We start from the raw sequence: 15159 nt of genomic DNA, 5'->3' as shown, positions 1-15159 counted from the left end.
GGGAGGGGGCAGGAGGGGGGGGGCAGGACTGGGGGAGCAGGACCGGTGGGGGGGGGCAGGGGGCAGGACTGGAGGGGAGGCGGGGGATGCAAGGCTGGCGGGGGAATGCAGGGGTGGGGTAGGGAGGGAACGCAGAGGTGGGGTAGGGAGGGAACGCAGGGCTGGAGAGATGGGGGAGGACCGGTTGGGGGGGCTTGGGGCAAAGGACGGAGGGGGTTTGGGGCAAAGGACGGGAGGGATGGGCTTGGGGCAAAGGACGGGGGGAGGGGCTTGGGGCAAAGGACGGGGGAGGGGCTTGGGGCAAAGGACGGGGGGGGAGGGGCTTGGGGCAAAGGACGGGTGAGGTGGCAAAAGGGGCAAAGGACGGGGGGAGGGGGCAAAGGACGGGGGAGGGGGCAAAGGACGGGGAGGGGGCAAAGGACGGGGTGAGAGGGCTTGGGGCAAAGGACGGGGTGAGAGGGCTTGGGGCAAAGGACGGGGGGGAGGGGGCCTTGGGGCAAAGGACGGGGGGGAGGGGGCCTTTGGGCAAAGGACGGAGGTCAGAGTGCTTGGGGCAAAGGACGGGTGGAGGGGGTCTTGGGGCAAAGGACGGGGGGCGGGGGGCTTGGGGCAAAGGACGAGGGGAGGGGGGCTTGGGGCAAAGGACGGGGGAGGGGGGGGGGCTTGGGGCAAAGGACGGGGGGAGGGGGGCTTGGGCAAAGGAACGGGGGAGGGGGGCGTGGGGCAAAGGACGGGGGGGGAGGGGGGCTTGTGGCAAAGGACGGGGGGAGGGGGGCTTGGGGCAAAGGACGGGGGAGGGGGGCTTGGGCAAAGGACGGGGGGGAGGGGGGCTTGGAGCAAAGGGCGGGGGGGTGTTGGGGCAAAGGGCGGGGGGGGGGGGTTGGGGCAAAGGGCGGGGGGGGGTTGGGGCAAAGGGGCGGGGGGGGGGGGTTAGGGCAAAGGGCGGGGGGGGGGGGGCTTGGGGCAAAGGACGATGGGGGGGCCTTGGGGCAAAGGACGATGGGGGGGGGGCTTGGAGCAAAGGACGGTGGCGGGGGGGGGGGGGGAGAGAGCTTGGACAAAGGAGCAAAGGACGGTTTGGGGCAAAGGACGATGGGGGGGGGCTTGGGGCAAAGGACGATGGGGGGGGCTTGGGGCAAAGGACGATGGGGGGGGGCTTGGGGCAAAGGACGATGGGGGGGGCTTGGGGCAAAGGACGATGGGGGGGGGGGCTTGGGGCAAAGGACGATGGGGGGGGCTTGGGGCAAAGGACGATGGGGGGGGGCTTGGGGCAAGGACGATGGGGGGGCTTGGGGCAAAGGACGATGGGGGGGCTTGGGCAAAGGACGATGATGGGGGGGGGCTTGGGGCAAAGGACGATGATGGGGGGGGCTTGGGGCAAAGGACAATGGGGGGGGGGCTTGGGCAAAGGACGATGGGGGGGCTTGGGGCAAAGGATGATGGGGGGGGCTTGGGGCAAAGGACGATGGGGGGGGGCTTGGGGTAAAGGACGATGGGGGGGGCTTGAGGCAAAGAACGATGGGGGGGCGGGGCAAAGGACGATGGGGGGGCTTGGGGCAAAGGACGATGGGGGGGGGGCTTGGGGCGAAGGACGATGGGGGGGGGGGGCTTGGGGCGAAGGACGATGGGGGGGGGGGGGCTTGGGGCGAAGGACGATGGGGGGGGGGGCTTGGGGCGAAGGACGATGGGGGGGGGGGGCTTGGGGCGAAGGACGATGGGGGGGGGGGGCGAAGGACGATGGGGGGGGGGCTTGGGGCGAAGGACGATGGGGGGGGGGGCGAAGGACGATGGGGGGGGGGGCGAAGGACGATGGGGGGGGGGGCTTGGGGCGAAGGACGATGGGGGGGGAGAGCCTGGGACAAAGGAGCAAAGGACGGTGTGGGGCGGGGGGAGCTTGGGGCAAAGCACAGTGGGGGCTTGGGGCAAAGGACGGTGAGACCGAGGCGGAGGGAGAGAGGGAAAGGGAAGGGCAGGCTACTGCGGGGGTTAGGGGAGATGAGGGATGTGTGGGCGGAGTGCGATTGGGGACACGGGGAGGGGGCAGAGGTGCGCAGGTTTGACTGGGGCGAACGGGATATTTGGTGAGACTGAGGGACGGTGAGCGGAGACTGTGGCGGGGGAAGGTTGGCGAGAATCCGGGGCCGAGGAGCGGATGGATTGGGCGTGCGGTGCGCTGCGCGGGCGGTAGCGGCCCGGGGTGTGTGGGCGGAATGAGAATAGGTGCCGGTACCTGAGTGAGGTGGAGGGCGAACAGCAACAGCCGTGCTCCCAGCGCCATCTTCGAGTTGCGGTTTGCACCCCTCCAGCCGGGACAGTGGTAGCGCCCATACACGGGCCCGACCAGTCCAAATGCGGAAAATGGGGGCGCGCGCGGCGGGGGTGGGGGAAAGAATATCAGTGAACTCCGGTGGCGTTGAATGGCGCCGGATTTTTATTTTTATTTTTAAACAGACCGAAAACCCACCGCAACAGAGCTGGTGGGTCGGGGCCAGGAAACTCCGACTGTCGGAACTCAGGCTGCCGGCCGGGGTTAAAGGTCACCGGGGGCGGAGGTCAGAGGGTGTCGGCGCGGAGATGGCGGTGAGAGCGCGGCAGGGACTGGGCGATGGGTTCGAGAGTAAACGGGCCGGGGAGTGAAGGCCCGAGCGTGGCGGGCCGGGCCGAGCCGAGGAGTGAAGGCCCGAGCTTTCTGCGCATTGAGCGGTGCCTGTGTTTAGGATGCTGAGACTGCAAACCCGCCCCTGGCCCTCATTAAACTCCCCGCTGTTCCCAATGCTTTTATTTGTTTCCTCTGTCTGTCCGAATCTTCGCGGGTCACCCATTGTGGCTCCGGGCCATGAAACCAAAGCCTGGAACCCGGGTGTTTACATTCTTTCCTCGCTGGTTTGTGCTGTTTCAGTGTCATGGGCCGGCTTTAACGGTGCCGGAATCCTGAGTCTGATCAGCTTGAGAGAACCGCTGTTTCACGGTTTATCGGTGGCTCTGGCACCAATGTGTGCGGCCCCGAAAAGCTCGTGCTGTGAGAATTGCACTCTGACATTCCTTTTGTGTCTTTAAATCCAGGATAAGGAGAAGAAAAAGAAGGAGAGTATCCTCGATCTCTCCAAGTACATAGACAAAACAATCCGTGTAAAATTTCAAGGTGGACGAGAAGGTACTGTTTCGTTATCTGGGCGTTGTATCTCTCTCTCTCTCATATATAATAATGTGTGTGTATGTGTATATAACTCAATTTGACATTTACAAGAGGCTGCAAGAGCCGCTGAAATGTGAACTTTTAAGTCCTTCCCCATGTGGCGTTGGGGTAGAATGGTGGCTGCTTAGATCAGCATGGGACGAGTCCAGAAATTTTGGGGGAAAGATCCGTGATACAAAATACAATGTTATCGGTAAAGTGAAGCTATTTACATTTTTCATCTCGTTCCTTTTAGCAGTAACTTGTTTAAATTTAATTCCTGTTGCTGGTGTTTTTTTTAGCTGCAGCTGGCCAGCATAATTATCATGACGTTTTAGATTGGTGGTAATGAGGAGGCTGAGTTTAACAAATGCAGAATGTGTTAAAATAGAAGTTTCAACAGTTATTAATTTTTTGAGTTGTAAGGTGACACATACAATCCCCCAGTAGTGAAGTGCAGTAACCCTGTTCTGTTGTAAGTTAAAATGACTTTAGCTGGAAATCAAAGCTTTGCTGTTTCAGTACTGGTCTTCAATGATGACTATTACTGAAGTTAATATTGGAAGGGTGGGAGAGGAAAGAAAAGGATAGTGACAAGAGTCCTGTGTGCTGCATACTTAATTCCACTGTGTATTGCCTATGTTGCAAAGCTGTTAATTTGTTTGTTGAAGTAACTTTTTTTTCCACTTAACAGCCAGTGGGATTTTGAAAGGGTTTGACCCACTCCTTAATCTTGTTTTGGATGGAACTATAGAGTACGTGAGAGGTAAGCCATAAAAATGATCCTGGGTCTTATAACACAGCTGCTTTGTGGACAATTTACAGCACAAAATTACTTATGGGTGCAGTATATTCTGCTCCTGTGATGTTGTAAAGTGGTTTCCACTTTCTGATAATTGTAGTATTTGATATTAGCCAGACCGCAAAGCAGAGTCCTGAGACCCTCTTGGGGGATGCCATCTCATCACTTGAGCTTGACACTTCCAATAAGTTTAAAACTTAGCAACTGAGAGCAGAGCTCTGTGCGGGTGTAGGCGTAGGTGTGCGTTTCTGGCTGCAAGTCAGATTTGCAGCCTGGCACTATAAATGAGGTGCTACCAGCTGGATGCAGATAACCAGATACCTACTGATCTGCAGGTTTACTGAGGATGCCTGGATTCTGGCAGTGCTCGTTTTGGCAGAATGGAGGGAACTTGATTCTAATCCAAAGCTTTACTCTAATTTTCCAGCCGATAGCATCCAGGCAATGTCTGTGCTGGAGCCAACGCTTGGGGTGGGGCTGTGCTCCTTCGTTATACAATTTCCTATTTGAAATACAGATGTTTATTTTTCCTCTTTCAGCCTGTCCAGTATGCATGTTGTGCTTCGTGTTACAGAGCTGGATAAAAGGCTAATAAATATTTTGTACAAACTTAACATAAGTGTAATAAATTTCAGATCCAGATGACCAATACAAATTGACTGAAGACACACGCCAGCTTGGCTTGGTTGTATGCAGAGGGACCTCGGTTGTTCTAATCTGCCCACAAGATGGGATGGAGGCCATTCCAAATCCTTTCATCCAACAGCAAGATGGTTAGCCTGAAAATGTCTCATCACTATTTCTCAGGATTCCAATTTAGTTGGTTTTATCCATTAGCCAAAGCTGATGTGTATGATGGGGACTTGTAATATCACCAGCACTGGGATGTTTCTAAATGTAGTTATAGGCTGAATGTTTTGGGTGGCAAGCAGGAGCTTGCACTCATTTCTTTATCTTGTGCAGATCAGTTGTGAACTTGTTGCTATACTATCCAGCAGTTGCATATTGCAGTGCTGGCTGTACTATCCTGTAATCCAGGAGTGGTGCATTTAGACATGGCAGCAGTCTGTGTAACAATGGAACCAGATCCTAGGAATGAAGCTGAGTCAGTGAGCATGCTGAGCTCTCTGTGGCACTGGAATCATCGTGCAGTGGAAACAATCACTCAATTCAAGCTGCAGCTGAATTCCCCCAGCAATGATCACTAGTGGAAGATATTTTTGTTTTAAAAACCAGCTGATTTAGAAACCTGCAATTTTATACTTTTCATATTGTTTATTTAAGATTGTGTTAAATTGATTAGATATTTCTGAAGTCGCCTTTTATTTTCTCAGGCAACTTTACTCTATCTCTTTTTTAAGTACCAGTATTGAATAGTTATTCCATATGTTTGTGAATAACATTTCCAAAACTTATGTTGGAGTCTTACATAGAAACGTGTTTAATGTAAGTCTCTTCAGAGATTTGATTTGTTTCTTTTTTGAAGCTGGATGTGGACGACGAACATTGTCCTCCTTGTACAATAAACTCTTGCTTTTCCATAAGTTGGTGCTGAATCTGCTTTATTTTGCTTCAACAAAAAAAGGAAATGTAACAGCACTGCATAAGTCACTGTCGTAAGTGTATAATTGTGAGATTTGCAAAGTGCAATGACCTCTTGCACTGATTTTGCTGGTGTTCAATCTTCCCAGCTCCTCCAGTATTTCTGTCCTTTTAAAAGGTGCAATGTAACAATTATCCACTGGAATATTTAAAATGTAAACTGATTTAGAAGCTGTTAAATGTGACAAAAAATCAGCATCTGAGGAGATGGTTCAGATGTGGACCTTATGTCACAACTCAGTAACTCCCAATTCTTGGGATCTTTATGTTCTTATGTTCTTATTAATGTTGGGGAAGTCCAGAACCAGGTGTCACAGTCTAAGGATAAGGGGTAAGCCATTTAGGACCGAGATGAGGAGAGACTTCTTCACCCAGAGTGTGGTGAACCTGTGGAATTCTCTGCCACAGAAAGTTGTTGAGGCCAATTCACTAAATATATTCAAAAAGGAGTTAAATGTAGTCCTTACTATTAGGGGGATCAAGGGGTATGGTGAGAAAGCAGGAATGGGGTACTGAAGTTGCATGTTCAGCCATGAACTCATTGAATGGCGGTGCAGGCTCGAAGGGCCGAATGGCCTGCTCCACCTATTTTCTATGTTTCTATGTTTTTACAACAAGCTCTCTCACATTGGTGAAATGACAAATATGAAAGACCAGAACTTAATATTTCATTAATACTGAAGTGGAGTATTTAAAATAAACACTAGACACCAGGTCTACGTTCGAAAGTTCAAATAGTCTTTATTCGCACCGGCGGGGAAAATTACCTGCTATGGGTCTAGCCAAGTCACTGTCCAACGATGCGTAAGTTTCAACAGCTTTTTATACACTTAAAGGTACCTGCTCAACCTCACAATCCTTTTGGCACCATTTGATTCGCTCAAAGCCCGCATGCACAGTGGCTGATTGGTTAATCGTCTTTCGCGTCACATAGCCACTCGCCTATTTTTATGCCTAGCACGCGTAACGTTCAACATTCGCCTGAAGTTTGTGGTGTGTACATTTGAAGCCGTTGCTGTTTAGACTACGCCATTTACAAACCACATTCCTGCTTGCGCTTAAGACATTATTTCAGGGGATTTACTTTAGTCTGGGGTTTATGTTTACATGCTGTCTCAGCCATTGCAGCTAATTTGCAGGTTGCATTGTTAACCCCTTGATTCCCATTTAAACCCCCTCTCTTTTGCTAATTGGCTACCCAGCCTAAGAATACAAAGTATTATGTTACCTGCCTTATGCATCCCACCCCAATTGCGGTGATCAGTGCTAGGTTAGGGATGCTTAGTGCATGTGAAGCTAAATAATTCCTTCGTCCTGCATGCCACAAGTAACCCAATTCCCCATCCCACTGCTAGCCCTAACTGTATAACCACCAGTACGTGAGAAGCTATACAAATCCATGGATGGATATCCACATTCATTTCCCCAATTCCATACATGTTCGCACCACTGAATGTCCTTTAGGGTTTCTTCGATGTCCTTCGAATGCTGTATGGAATCCTCCAAAATCTAATAATGTCCTTTTACTTTCTCAGTGTCCTTTTTCAATTGCTTTTCGAGACGGGGAATGTCTTGCCAACTTGGTATCTCGAATTGTTTCATTTCATCACTGCATTCTGGGTTGTTCAAAGTAATGTTCTTTATGTGTTCCTCCTTTTGTGGGAATAGGTATCGATGGCCTATCTGGACCACAGTTTTGGGCTTAAAACAAAAATTAGGTTCTGGGATCGCACATATGACAGTACCATGCTTGTACTCATATTTCCCTTGGTAGGTATGCAGTACGTCCCATCATCCCGGGCTGCCGCCTCAGTCCCTCCCTGAAAGGGGGCTGTTTGTTTACTGCATAAGGGGGCATATCGTGGAATAAAACCCGGGATTGACCTTGTATCTCGCCAATGTTCCGTACCGTCCAGAGGTCCACTCCTCTATCTGTGGGATAGCTAGGACCATACCTATCAACTTCACCTCTTTGGTGATACAATTACTTGGGGACAAAAACACTTGTGTTGTTTTGCGAACATCGCAGAAGGTAATACCGTCCTTAGTCCATTTGGACAACTGCTCATTATTTAACCAATCGGGTATTTTTCCGTTTCATCTGGTTTACATTGTATCGGATGTTCCCTAGTGATCACATGCTGTACATTGCACATACAAGTTCTTTATGTCTTTCTTGGGTTAGATCATTTAGTCACACTTAACGTATTGATAGTTTGGGCATGAGGCTCTCGGATTTTCTCGACTTGCAGCATTTGTCTGGCGACCTCGTCCCGTTTCTGACAACTGCGAAGTCAGATCGTTTCTCTTTAGTAAAAGGGTTCTCAAACGTTGGGCTAAGTCTTGAACTTCTTGGTATATACTGGCTATGACAAATGTGTTAACAGTTGCCACCCCCGCTGCTTACCGATAGTGTGTGTCGGTTGTTGTTAGACAATAGATAACATGAAAACCATACATCGTCTCGTGGTTCAATGTCGGACTATTTCGATCATATGTATCGTAAGTATCACCTCAGCGTCTAGCTGTTGTGACCCTCTTCCCCATTTTGCTTAATGCCCATTGTACTTGGTCCTCAATTGGCCCAATTAACTATCCAAATTCATTATATCTTCCCTTTGGCAGTTACATTTTGAACTCCTTTGTGATATTTGCTTGCCTACCCAAATAAATACTTAATGAAACCTGTGCCTCAAGGCTCACAGTTTGGATTGGGGTAAAACAAACTTCCTGTCGTGATGGGATAAGTGAGATTGATACTGTACTGGCATTCCCGGTGTATGGTGCTGTCACAATATTCACCCTTCCCTCTTTACAGATCGTACGGGAAAATGCTGTCTCGCAATTGCCTTCATGGTGCAGTTACATGTTATCCCATCCCAATTAAACCCGCATGCAGAGGCTGCATGTTCTACCATGTTGTAGAGGCAAATGAACATGTCCTGAGTTAGAGCACACCCAATTCTGCCTGGGGCTACACATGTTTTTCCCATCCACCCAGGTTACATTTCCGGTGTTCATTGTATCCTACTAAATTTTCTCAGGCATGATTGGGTAATACCATACTATCTTTAACCGGATGATGTAAATGACACTTGTGCCGCCGGGTACACCTGTACCAACCTTCTGACTTTGTGCAGAGACTTAGTAAGTTGACAAGTGGACATTGCCCTCGGGTCTCAATCAGTTATCCAGAAAGAGAGCTTTCCCTCTGCAATATGCTGCAGGTTTCCTCCGGCTTGTTCCATTAACCAAGATCCATACATTACTTCAAGCCGTTGCGTTGAAGACGATTTGTTCCCCTTCTATAATCTAGCATTAAATCAGTTGCAACATATTAATCAGGCCTCACCGCCTTCTGCTGTGATTCTTGTCAATAGGCTCGGCCATCCCTACTTCTACCATTCATGATATGTCTCTTACTACTTCGTGAGATTAGCGGGGTTTGCGAGGTATGTCTATGGATAAGAGGTGGTTCCAGATCTGGGACCCGAGGAGATTCTTCCAGCTCCCGTGTTCAATCCACCTCCATTTGGATCATACTGTACCTGATTAGGTGGGGGTATCCCATTAGGCACCCCTTCTTCCTCATCCCCCTGGAGAGGATGAATCCAGCTCCTCATTTTCATAACCGTTGCCCCTTGTCTTGGTACCTACTGGTGAACTGAAAAAACTTAATCTGGTTAACATAAAACCATTTAATTCTCCTAGGTAACCGGCCTGCATGTACCATGGGACTACCTTTATCAACGATATTATACGGTCCCATGTACCGGATTTCAAAACTTCCACCCTGGCATAGTTTTGTTCCATTACCTGGCCCGCCACCTCCCACTCCTGAGATTTACTCGGGGCCAGATGTAGTCGGTTACGGTGGTGTGCCCTCCTGATCCCTCAGGCACAATCCAGTAACCCCTTTAAACAACATCGCTTCTTCCCGATGGTCACTTACTTAAAACAAAAGAAACAGAGAATCTCTGGTGATTCTGCTTAAGAGCCCAAGGGGTTAATTTGTAACATGGCCCTAAAATTCCTTCTACCCCAGGAGCAAATATTCTCTTCAAATTAAGAACATTTCCAATATTCAAAAGGTATCGCCCACTGAATTAAAACAGAGTTCACAGCTGCCTGTGAAAGAGTTAACTTCCCTTGTTTCGAAAGCCGACAAACACAGACACCATCAATCAATGTCAACTTTCGTCCCACAGCTTACAGCCTTTCCAGTTTAAGTCTCTGTGATTTTACACTTAAAATAAACATTCAGAAAAACAACTCCGTACACAATAGCTTTTCATCCTTTTCTCTCCAGTTACACAGAATTTAAAAATTCTGACCAATTATTGATGTGAAATGCCTTATGTTTGGAACTAAAGGCACTCCACACAATTTACACCAACCAGAATTTTATTGTGGCCATAATAAAAGTCTGATTATTAATAGGTTAATTAACCTCAGTAATTCCAATCTTAAACTTCCCAAAGCCACATGGAAAAGGGGGAGGAGCCACAGCCACAGCCACACAAAGGAATATGCCTTAAACATAATCTTCCCTTATCTCCTTTTTATTGAGTCATAACTATCCATTACTCCTTAAACCAGTTTCAATTTCTGATCTCCATACACTCCAAGTGCACCTCCAATTACCTTTTAAATGTGGTGACGGTTTCTGCCTCTACTACCCTTTCAGGCAGTTAGTTCCAGACCCTCCACCACTCTTTGGGTGAAGAGATCTTCTCTAAACCTCCACCACTTCTATATTGTCCTGACGAGTGCTATCGCCATCACACCTACTATCGGTTTATTTCGTCGCTTTCTCAGTCAATAGTCTAGTCCATCTACTTAATTCATAATATGCGCGAGTAACTAAAACGAGGGCTTTCTCCTTTTATTTCTTTTCCGACTCCCATCACTTCCTTTGTGCCGTGGGTGGGTCATCTGGTTTCCAATTTTGTTTAATCATTGTTTCAATTAGTTTTTGATTTTTATCTGCTAGGTACCGTGTCAGAAACCCCTCTGGTCCCCACTCGAGTTTCTCACTTCCCATGGCTATACATTATCAGCAGTACGTCCCTTACTTACTCCTCATGAGTGAGACCGTTACTTGCAATCTTTTTGGTTGTTAGTGGTACACCTCCTGCCAGCTTCTCCTGAGCCGAGATCGTTACTTGCAACATTCACAACGTTACACAGACACACTTCTATATAACGGACCATAATTGTTTTACCTGGGAATTTTCCACTGACTACTTGAAGTCCCGACCAGACCTGCAGATTCGGATATCTCAGGCAGCTGACACCAGACGGATTTCTGCCCTTGTCCTAAATGTGCGTGATAATTAAAAACGCACTCAGGCCTTTGTCATGGCTTCCATCTGTCGGTGTCCGCCACCAGCTTGAGATCCTGCCAACTAGGCCAATTGAAATGGAGTGTTTGAAATAAACACTCAACACCAGGTCTGCGTTTGAAAGTTTTAGTAGTCTTTATTTTCACCGGTGGGGAAAAGGTCTTGCTCTGGGTGTAGCCAAGTCTCTGTTCCGCTGATAATTTTCAACAGCCTTTTATACATTTAAAATACATGTTTCCCCTCGTGCGATATCCTTTGGCACAATTTGATTAGTTTAAAGCCCGCGTGCACAGTGCAATGTCCCACTTCAAATACATTAACAGTATGGCAATTTTATACTTACTATGAATGGATATAAATGCATCCATATAGCAATTTCCACAAATTTTCTCATGCTGTTATGGTTGTAGAGCTGAAGAAACAAGTTTATCTGCTAACTTTTTCAATGATGCTGTATGTATACCAGTTTGATTTGTACCTGGACGCAGATCAGAGAGCACAGCCTATGACCTAACCACTGTTTACCACATGTACATTGCATGAAATATTGACACCAATTCCAATTAAAGTTCAAACATCGAACAAGAGGAAGGTGGTAGACTATTCCATATTTAGAACTCAGATTTTCATTTTTATAAAACTCGAGATATATACCATATGATGTGACATTCTAATTCCTTAAACTTCAGAAGTTTACCCCTTTCAGAAATAGGAGTTGAATTAAAAAAATGTACCCTTCGGTCAGTTTTGTATCTGTGCATTAATGCTGATTGCAGAAGTACCAGCAGCGGGCGCGAGTATAACTTCTTCAAATGTGCAAGTAGCCAGTGTGAAACTTTAACACCGACGGGTTTCCGATTGGATACAAAATATCAAAAACCGTAACCTGATCTTTTAACTGTTGTGCATGCATGCCTGTTTACTGTGTGATGTCTGTAACACTGTGATGCAACACTAAATGTACCCTTACACTGTACACACCTTGCCTGTACACCAGATGGTGCTGCTGCTGGAAACCTAAGGGTTACCTGTATAAAAAGGAACACACAGCTTCCTGTCTGCACTCAGGAGTTGCAAATAAAGGACTGCAGATCTGCACAGTTTAAGTATCATACCCTGCCTCGTGGAGTCATTACTAAAGGTGCCTACATATGCTACATTAACAAGATGCCTTTTCAACTCCTGTTCTATAAATCATAATTTAATATAAAACTGGTCAAAAATTAAACCAGTGGGTGCACAGCATTAAATGGTTAATCTGGCTTTACTTTAAAAGGAATAAATAATGAAACCCTACACTGAACATTGAAAGAAGGTGGGAGCAAGCATGGAGCAGTGATCTTATTTTACTAACTCATTTTAATCAAAATATATTAAACTCAGCATTAAATTTAGATCATTCTGTAGAATGGATTTACACATAGTGAAATCTCCCTACCAATTACTGGCAATAACTGCCCTTCTGCATTAAGCCTATTCTGCCATGCATATAAAAAGACAGCATCCCATTGTGAACATATTAAAAGCTCGTATCAGTAGGAACATGTGTGTGTGTGTGTGTGTGTTAGGTCTATGCAGTGGAGCCTGGACTCATCATCTTGGATCCCCTTGCCATCAGACCAAGACCTTGCTCTGTCAAGTTCGTGTGGTAGCTGGTGTGCAATGCCCACCCCACGTTAAAATAAGTCACGCACAGGCATCTTCCACCCTTTAAAATGAAGTTTGGGACCTGGAACATCTGGCCCGCATTGGTCTCATCAGTCACCTTGGAGCTCATTTTAGTGTGGAAGTAAGTCATCCTCGACTCCAGGGGACTGCCCAAGAAGAAGATTAAAAGCTAGGTTTGAAATGTCAAAACATGTATCTCTTTAAACTGTACAGAAGTCAGTGAATAACTACTGTGTCCAATAGACAGTATCCAGAGTTCGTACCATTCAGTGATGGTGGAAGATGGATTCACACCAGTAGGTAGGGTGGCTTGAACTTCTTTTGTGAATTTTATGCTCATTTGGTGAGAGATGTTAGTGCTGGCAAATGGAACATTTTCCATTTTAGGTACATCTGCCAGAATCAACTACTCTCAGCTCAAATACACTCCTAAGTAAAGCTCACTCCATTCTATGTTATCAAACACTCCCAGCTCAGGCTAGATACAGAGTAAAGCTTCCTCTACAATCCCATTAAGCATTCCCAGATCAGGTTAGATGCAAAGTTCTTTGTATACAGCTTCAGTTAAATACTCCCACATGAAATGCACCACAGATTAGGTGCAGAATAAAACTCCCTCTGCACTACCAAATAATTGTGCTGTCCCAACCTCATCAATGTGACTTTTTCCACACCAATCATCCTTCAGTGTCTCAGATTGCCAATTTTAGTACCAAAATAATGGCAGTTTTGTGCCGTGTCCATGTCCACTGGGAGCTGGGTTGAGACGAGGGAGGCAAAATTGCCCTGCACTCCAATTGGAAGCAGTAACCTTCTGGGGCCAGGACCTTTAGCGCCAGGCGCAGAAGTCCCGCCCCCGCTGCGGAATTGCCCTTACCGCCTCTCAAAGGAAGCGGAGCGCAATTTTGCGCACTCCACTTCCTTTGGAGGTGCTGAAGCGCCACACAGATGCTCCGCGTAGCTTCAACGCCCCTCTCCTTTAATTAAAGGGCAGGGTCACTGCGCACTCTGCACGGTCTCTGATGATCTCCACTAGGCCAACAGGGCAGCGTGTGACCGGGCCTGCAGCCTGGCACCCAAAATGGAATGCTGGGCTGCACGATGGCGGCCTGGACCCCGCTAGGGCTGCCATCGTTGAACCGAGAGTTGGCCGACAAAAAAAGGTGGTGGCCTGGGTCGCTGGTACCCTTCCCTTTTATGAGCGCCCCGAGAGTGGATATCTGTCAACTTCGCGACCTGAAAAGCTGGCCTTGACATCTAAATCCCTCCAGGCCCTTGCCCCTCCCTATCTCTAATCTCCTTCATCCTCACAACCTACCCCCCCTCCCCACCCCCCACTCAGAGATGTATGTGCTCCTCAAATTCTGCCCACTTGAGCATCCTTGATCATAACTGCTCAACCATCGACAGCTGTGCCTTCAGCTGCCTGGGCCCCAAGCTCTGGAACTCCCTCCCTATACCTTTCCGCCTCTCTACCTCTTTCCTCCTTTAAGACGCTCCTTAAAACCTACCTCTTCTGCCAATATTTCTTCTTATGTGGCTCGGTGTTAAATTTATTGTTTTGTCTTATAACACTCCTGTGAAGTGCTTGGGACATTTTACTACGTTAAAGGTACTATATAAATACAAGTTGTTGTTGTTATGGTAGCTCCTCTGCAAACTCCTGGACAATTCCCCGGGAGGCGGTAGTGCCCCCTTCCCCGGGCGCCCCGGAGGCGCTAACAGAGCTATAAAAAGGGGCAATTTCACCCCCTAGGACCCCACCCACCACTGTCAGCAACTCAGATACTTTAATTCGATCAGTCTGGGCTGGATTCAAACCGGGATGGAAATCCAGTGATTAACCCACTGCATCCCCCACTCTGCTGCCAAACACCTTTATGAAGTTAGTATCCCAATTTTAAAATATACCAAATAATGAAATAAGAAAGAAGTTAAGTTTGAGTTTGTCATTTTTTTCAATTGATTAACCCATAGCTCCGGTGATTAGTGATCACACTGAAAATTGTATTGTGGGCTCAAAATGTTTTTGTTCCACCAAAAGACATTAAAGGATTATGGTAGTAAAGGCTCTGAATGTTGACACTGCCGGAGCAGAACCATTCCAGTTCTCTAATGTAGCTCTCTAAGCTCACACTCATCTGACAGCAGTGTTGCTCGCCCCCATGGCTATCAATTGGTGTTTTCGTGCGTTGATTTGGGAGCTCAATGCTGTTTTGAGATAAGACGGAACGATGCAGATGTTCGGAATGTGGAATTCCTGCTGCTCAGATTGTTCCAGGTTCTGGACAATAAAAACTCACTGATCATGCGGTGCCCGTACAATCAGTTACACCTAACATTAAAACACTGACTCCAAAGAGCAGGAAGAGTCAGCTAACTGATAAGGAGTGGTGACTGTTTAGGGTCGGTGAGCCCTCTCTGGAGCATCTCTTTGAGCAGCTGCAGTAAATACCCAGGGAGACAGCATCAAGCTGCTTTACGAACACCTCGACACCCTATCCTGTCTCCTCTCCCAGCAGCAAGTCCAGGTTTTCATAAAGAAAAAAATGATCCAAATACTGCTG

The 15159-nt window shown here is 47.8% G+C and overlaps 1 protein-coding gene across 1 annotated transcript; it reads left to right on the top strand.

Moving 5' to 3' along the window:
* The first annotated feature begins 2407 nt into the window (after positions 1-2407).
* Positions 2408-5521, top strand: lsm7 (LSM7 homolog, U6 small nuclear RNA and mRNA degradation associated). Its single transcript, XM_070870545.1, has 4 exons — positions 2408-2580; positions 3064-3154; positions 3870-3941; positions 4613-5521. The coding sequence occupies exons 1-4, from the start codon at positions 2575-2577 to the stop codon at positions 4753-4755; spliced, it is 312 nt and encodes a 103-aa protein (XP_070726646.1). The 5' UTR covers positions 2408-2574; the 3' UTR covers positions 4756-5521.
* Positions 5522-15159: the final 9638 nt, after the last annotated feature.

This window comes from Pristiophorus japonicus, unplaced genomic scaffold, assembly GCF_044704955.1.
Source record: "Pristiophorus japonicus isolate sPriJap1 unplaced genomic scaffold, sPriJap1.hap1 HAP1_SCAFFOLD_1522, whole genome shotgun sequence".
NCBI lineage: Eukaryota > Metazoa > Chordata > Chondrichthyes > Pristiophoridae > Pristiophorus > Pristiophorus japonicus.
This window is presented reverse-complemented; position numbering and strand designations above follow the sequence as displayed.

Excerpts from the sequence above, each read along its gene's own strand:
- lsm7 (XM_070870545.1), top strand. Across the intron at positions 3,155-3,869 it reads ATTTCAAGGTGGACGAGAAG|CCAGTGGGATTTTGAAAGGG; the intron begins GTACTGTTTCGT and ends TCCACTTAACAG. Across the intron at positions 3,942-4,612 it reads AACTATAGAGTACGTGAGAG|ATCCAGATGACCAATACAAA; the intron begins GTAAGCCATAAA and ends AATAAATTTCAG.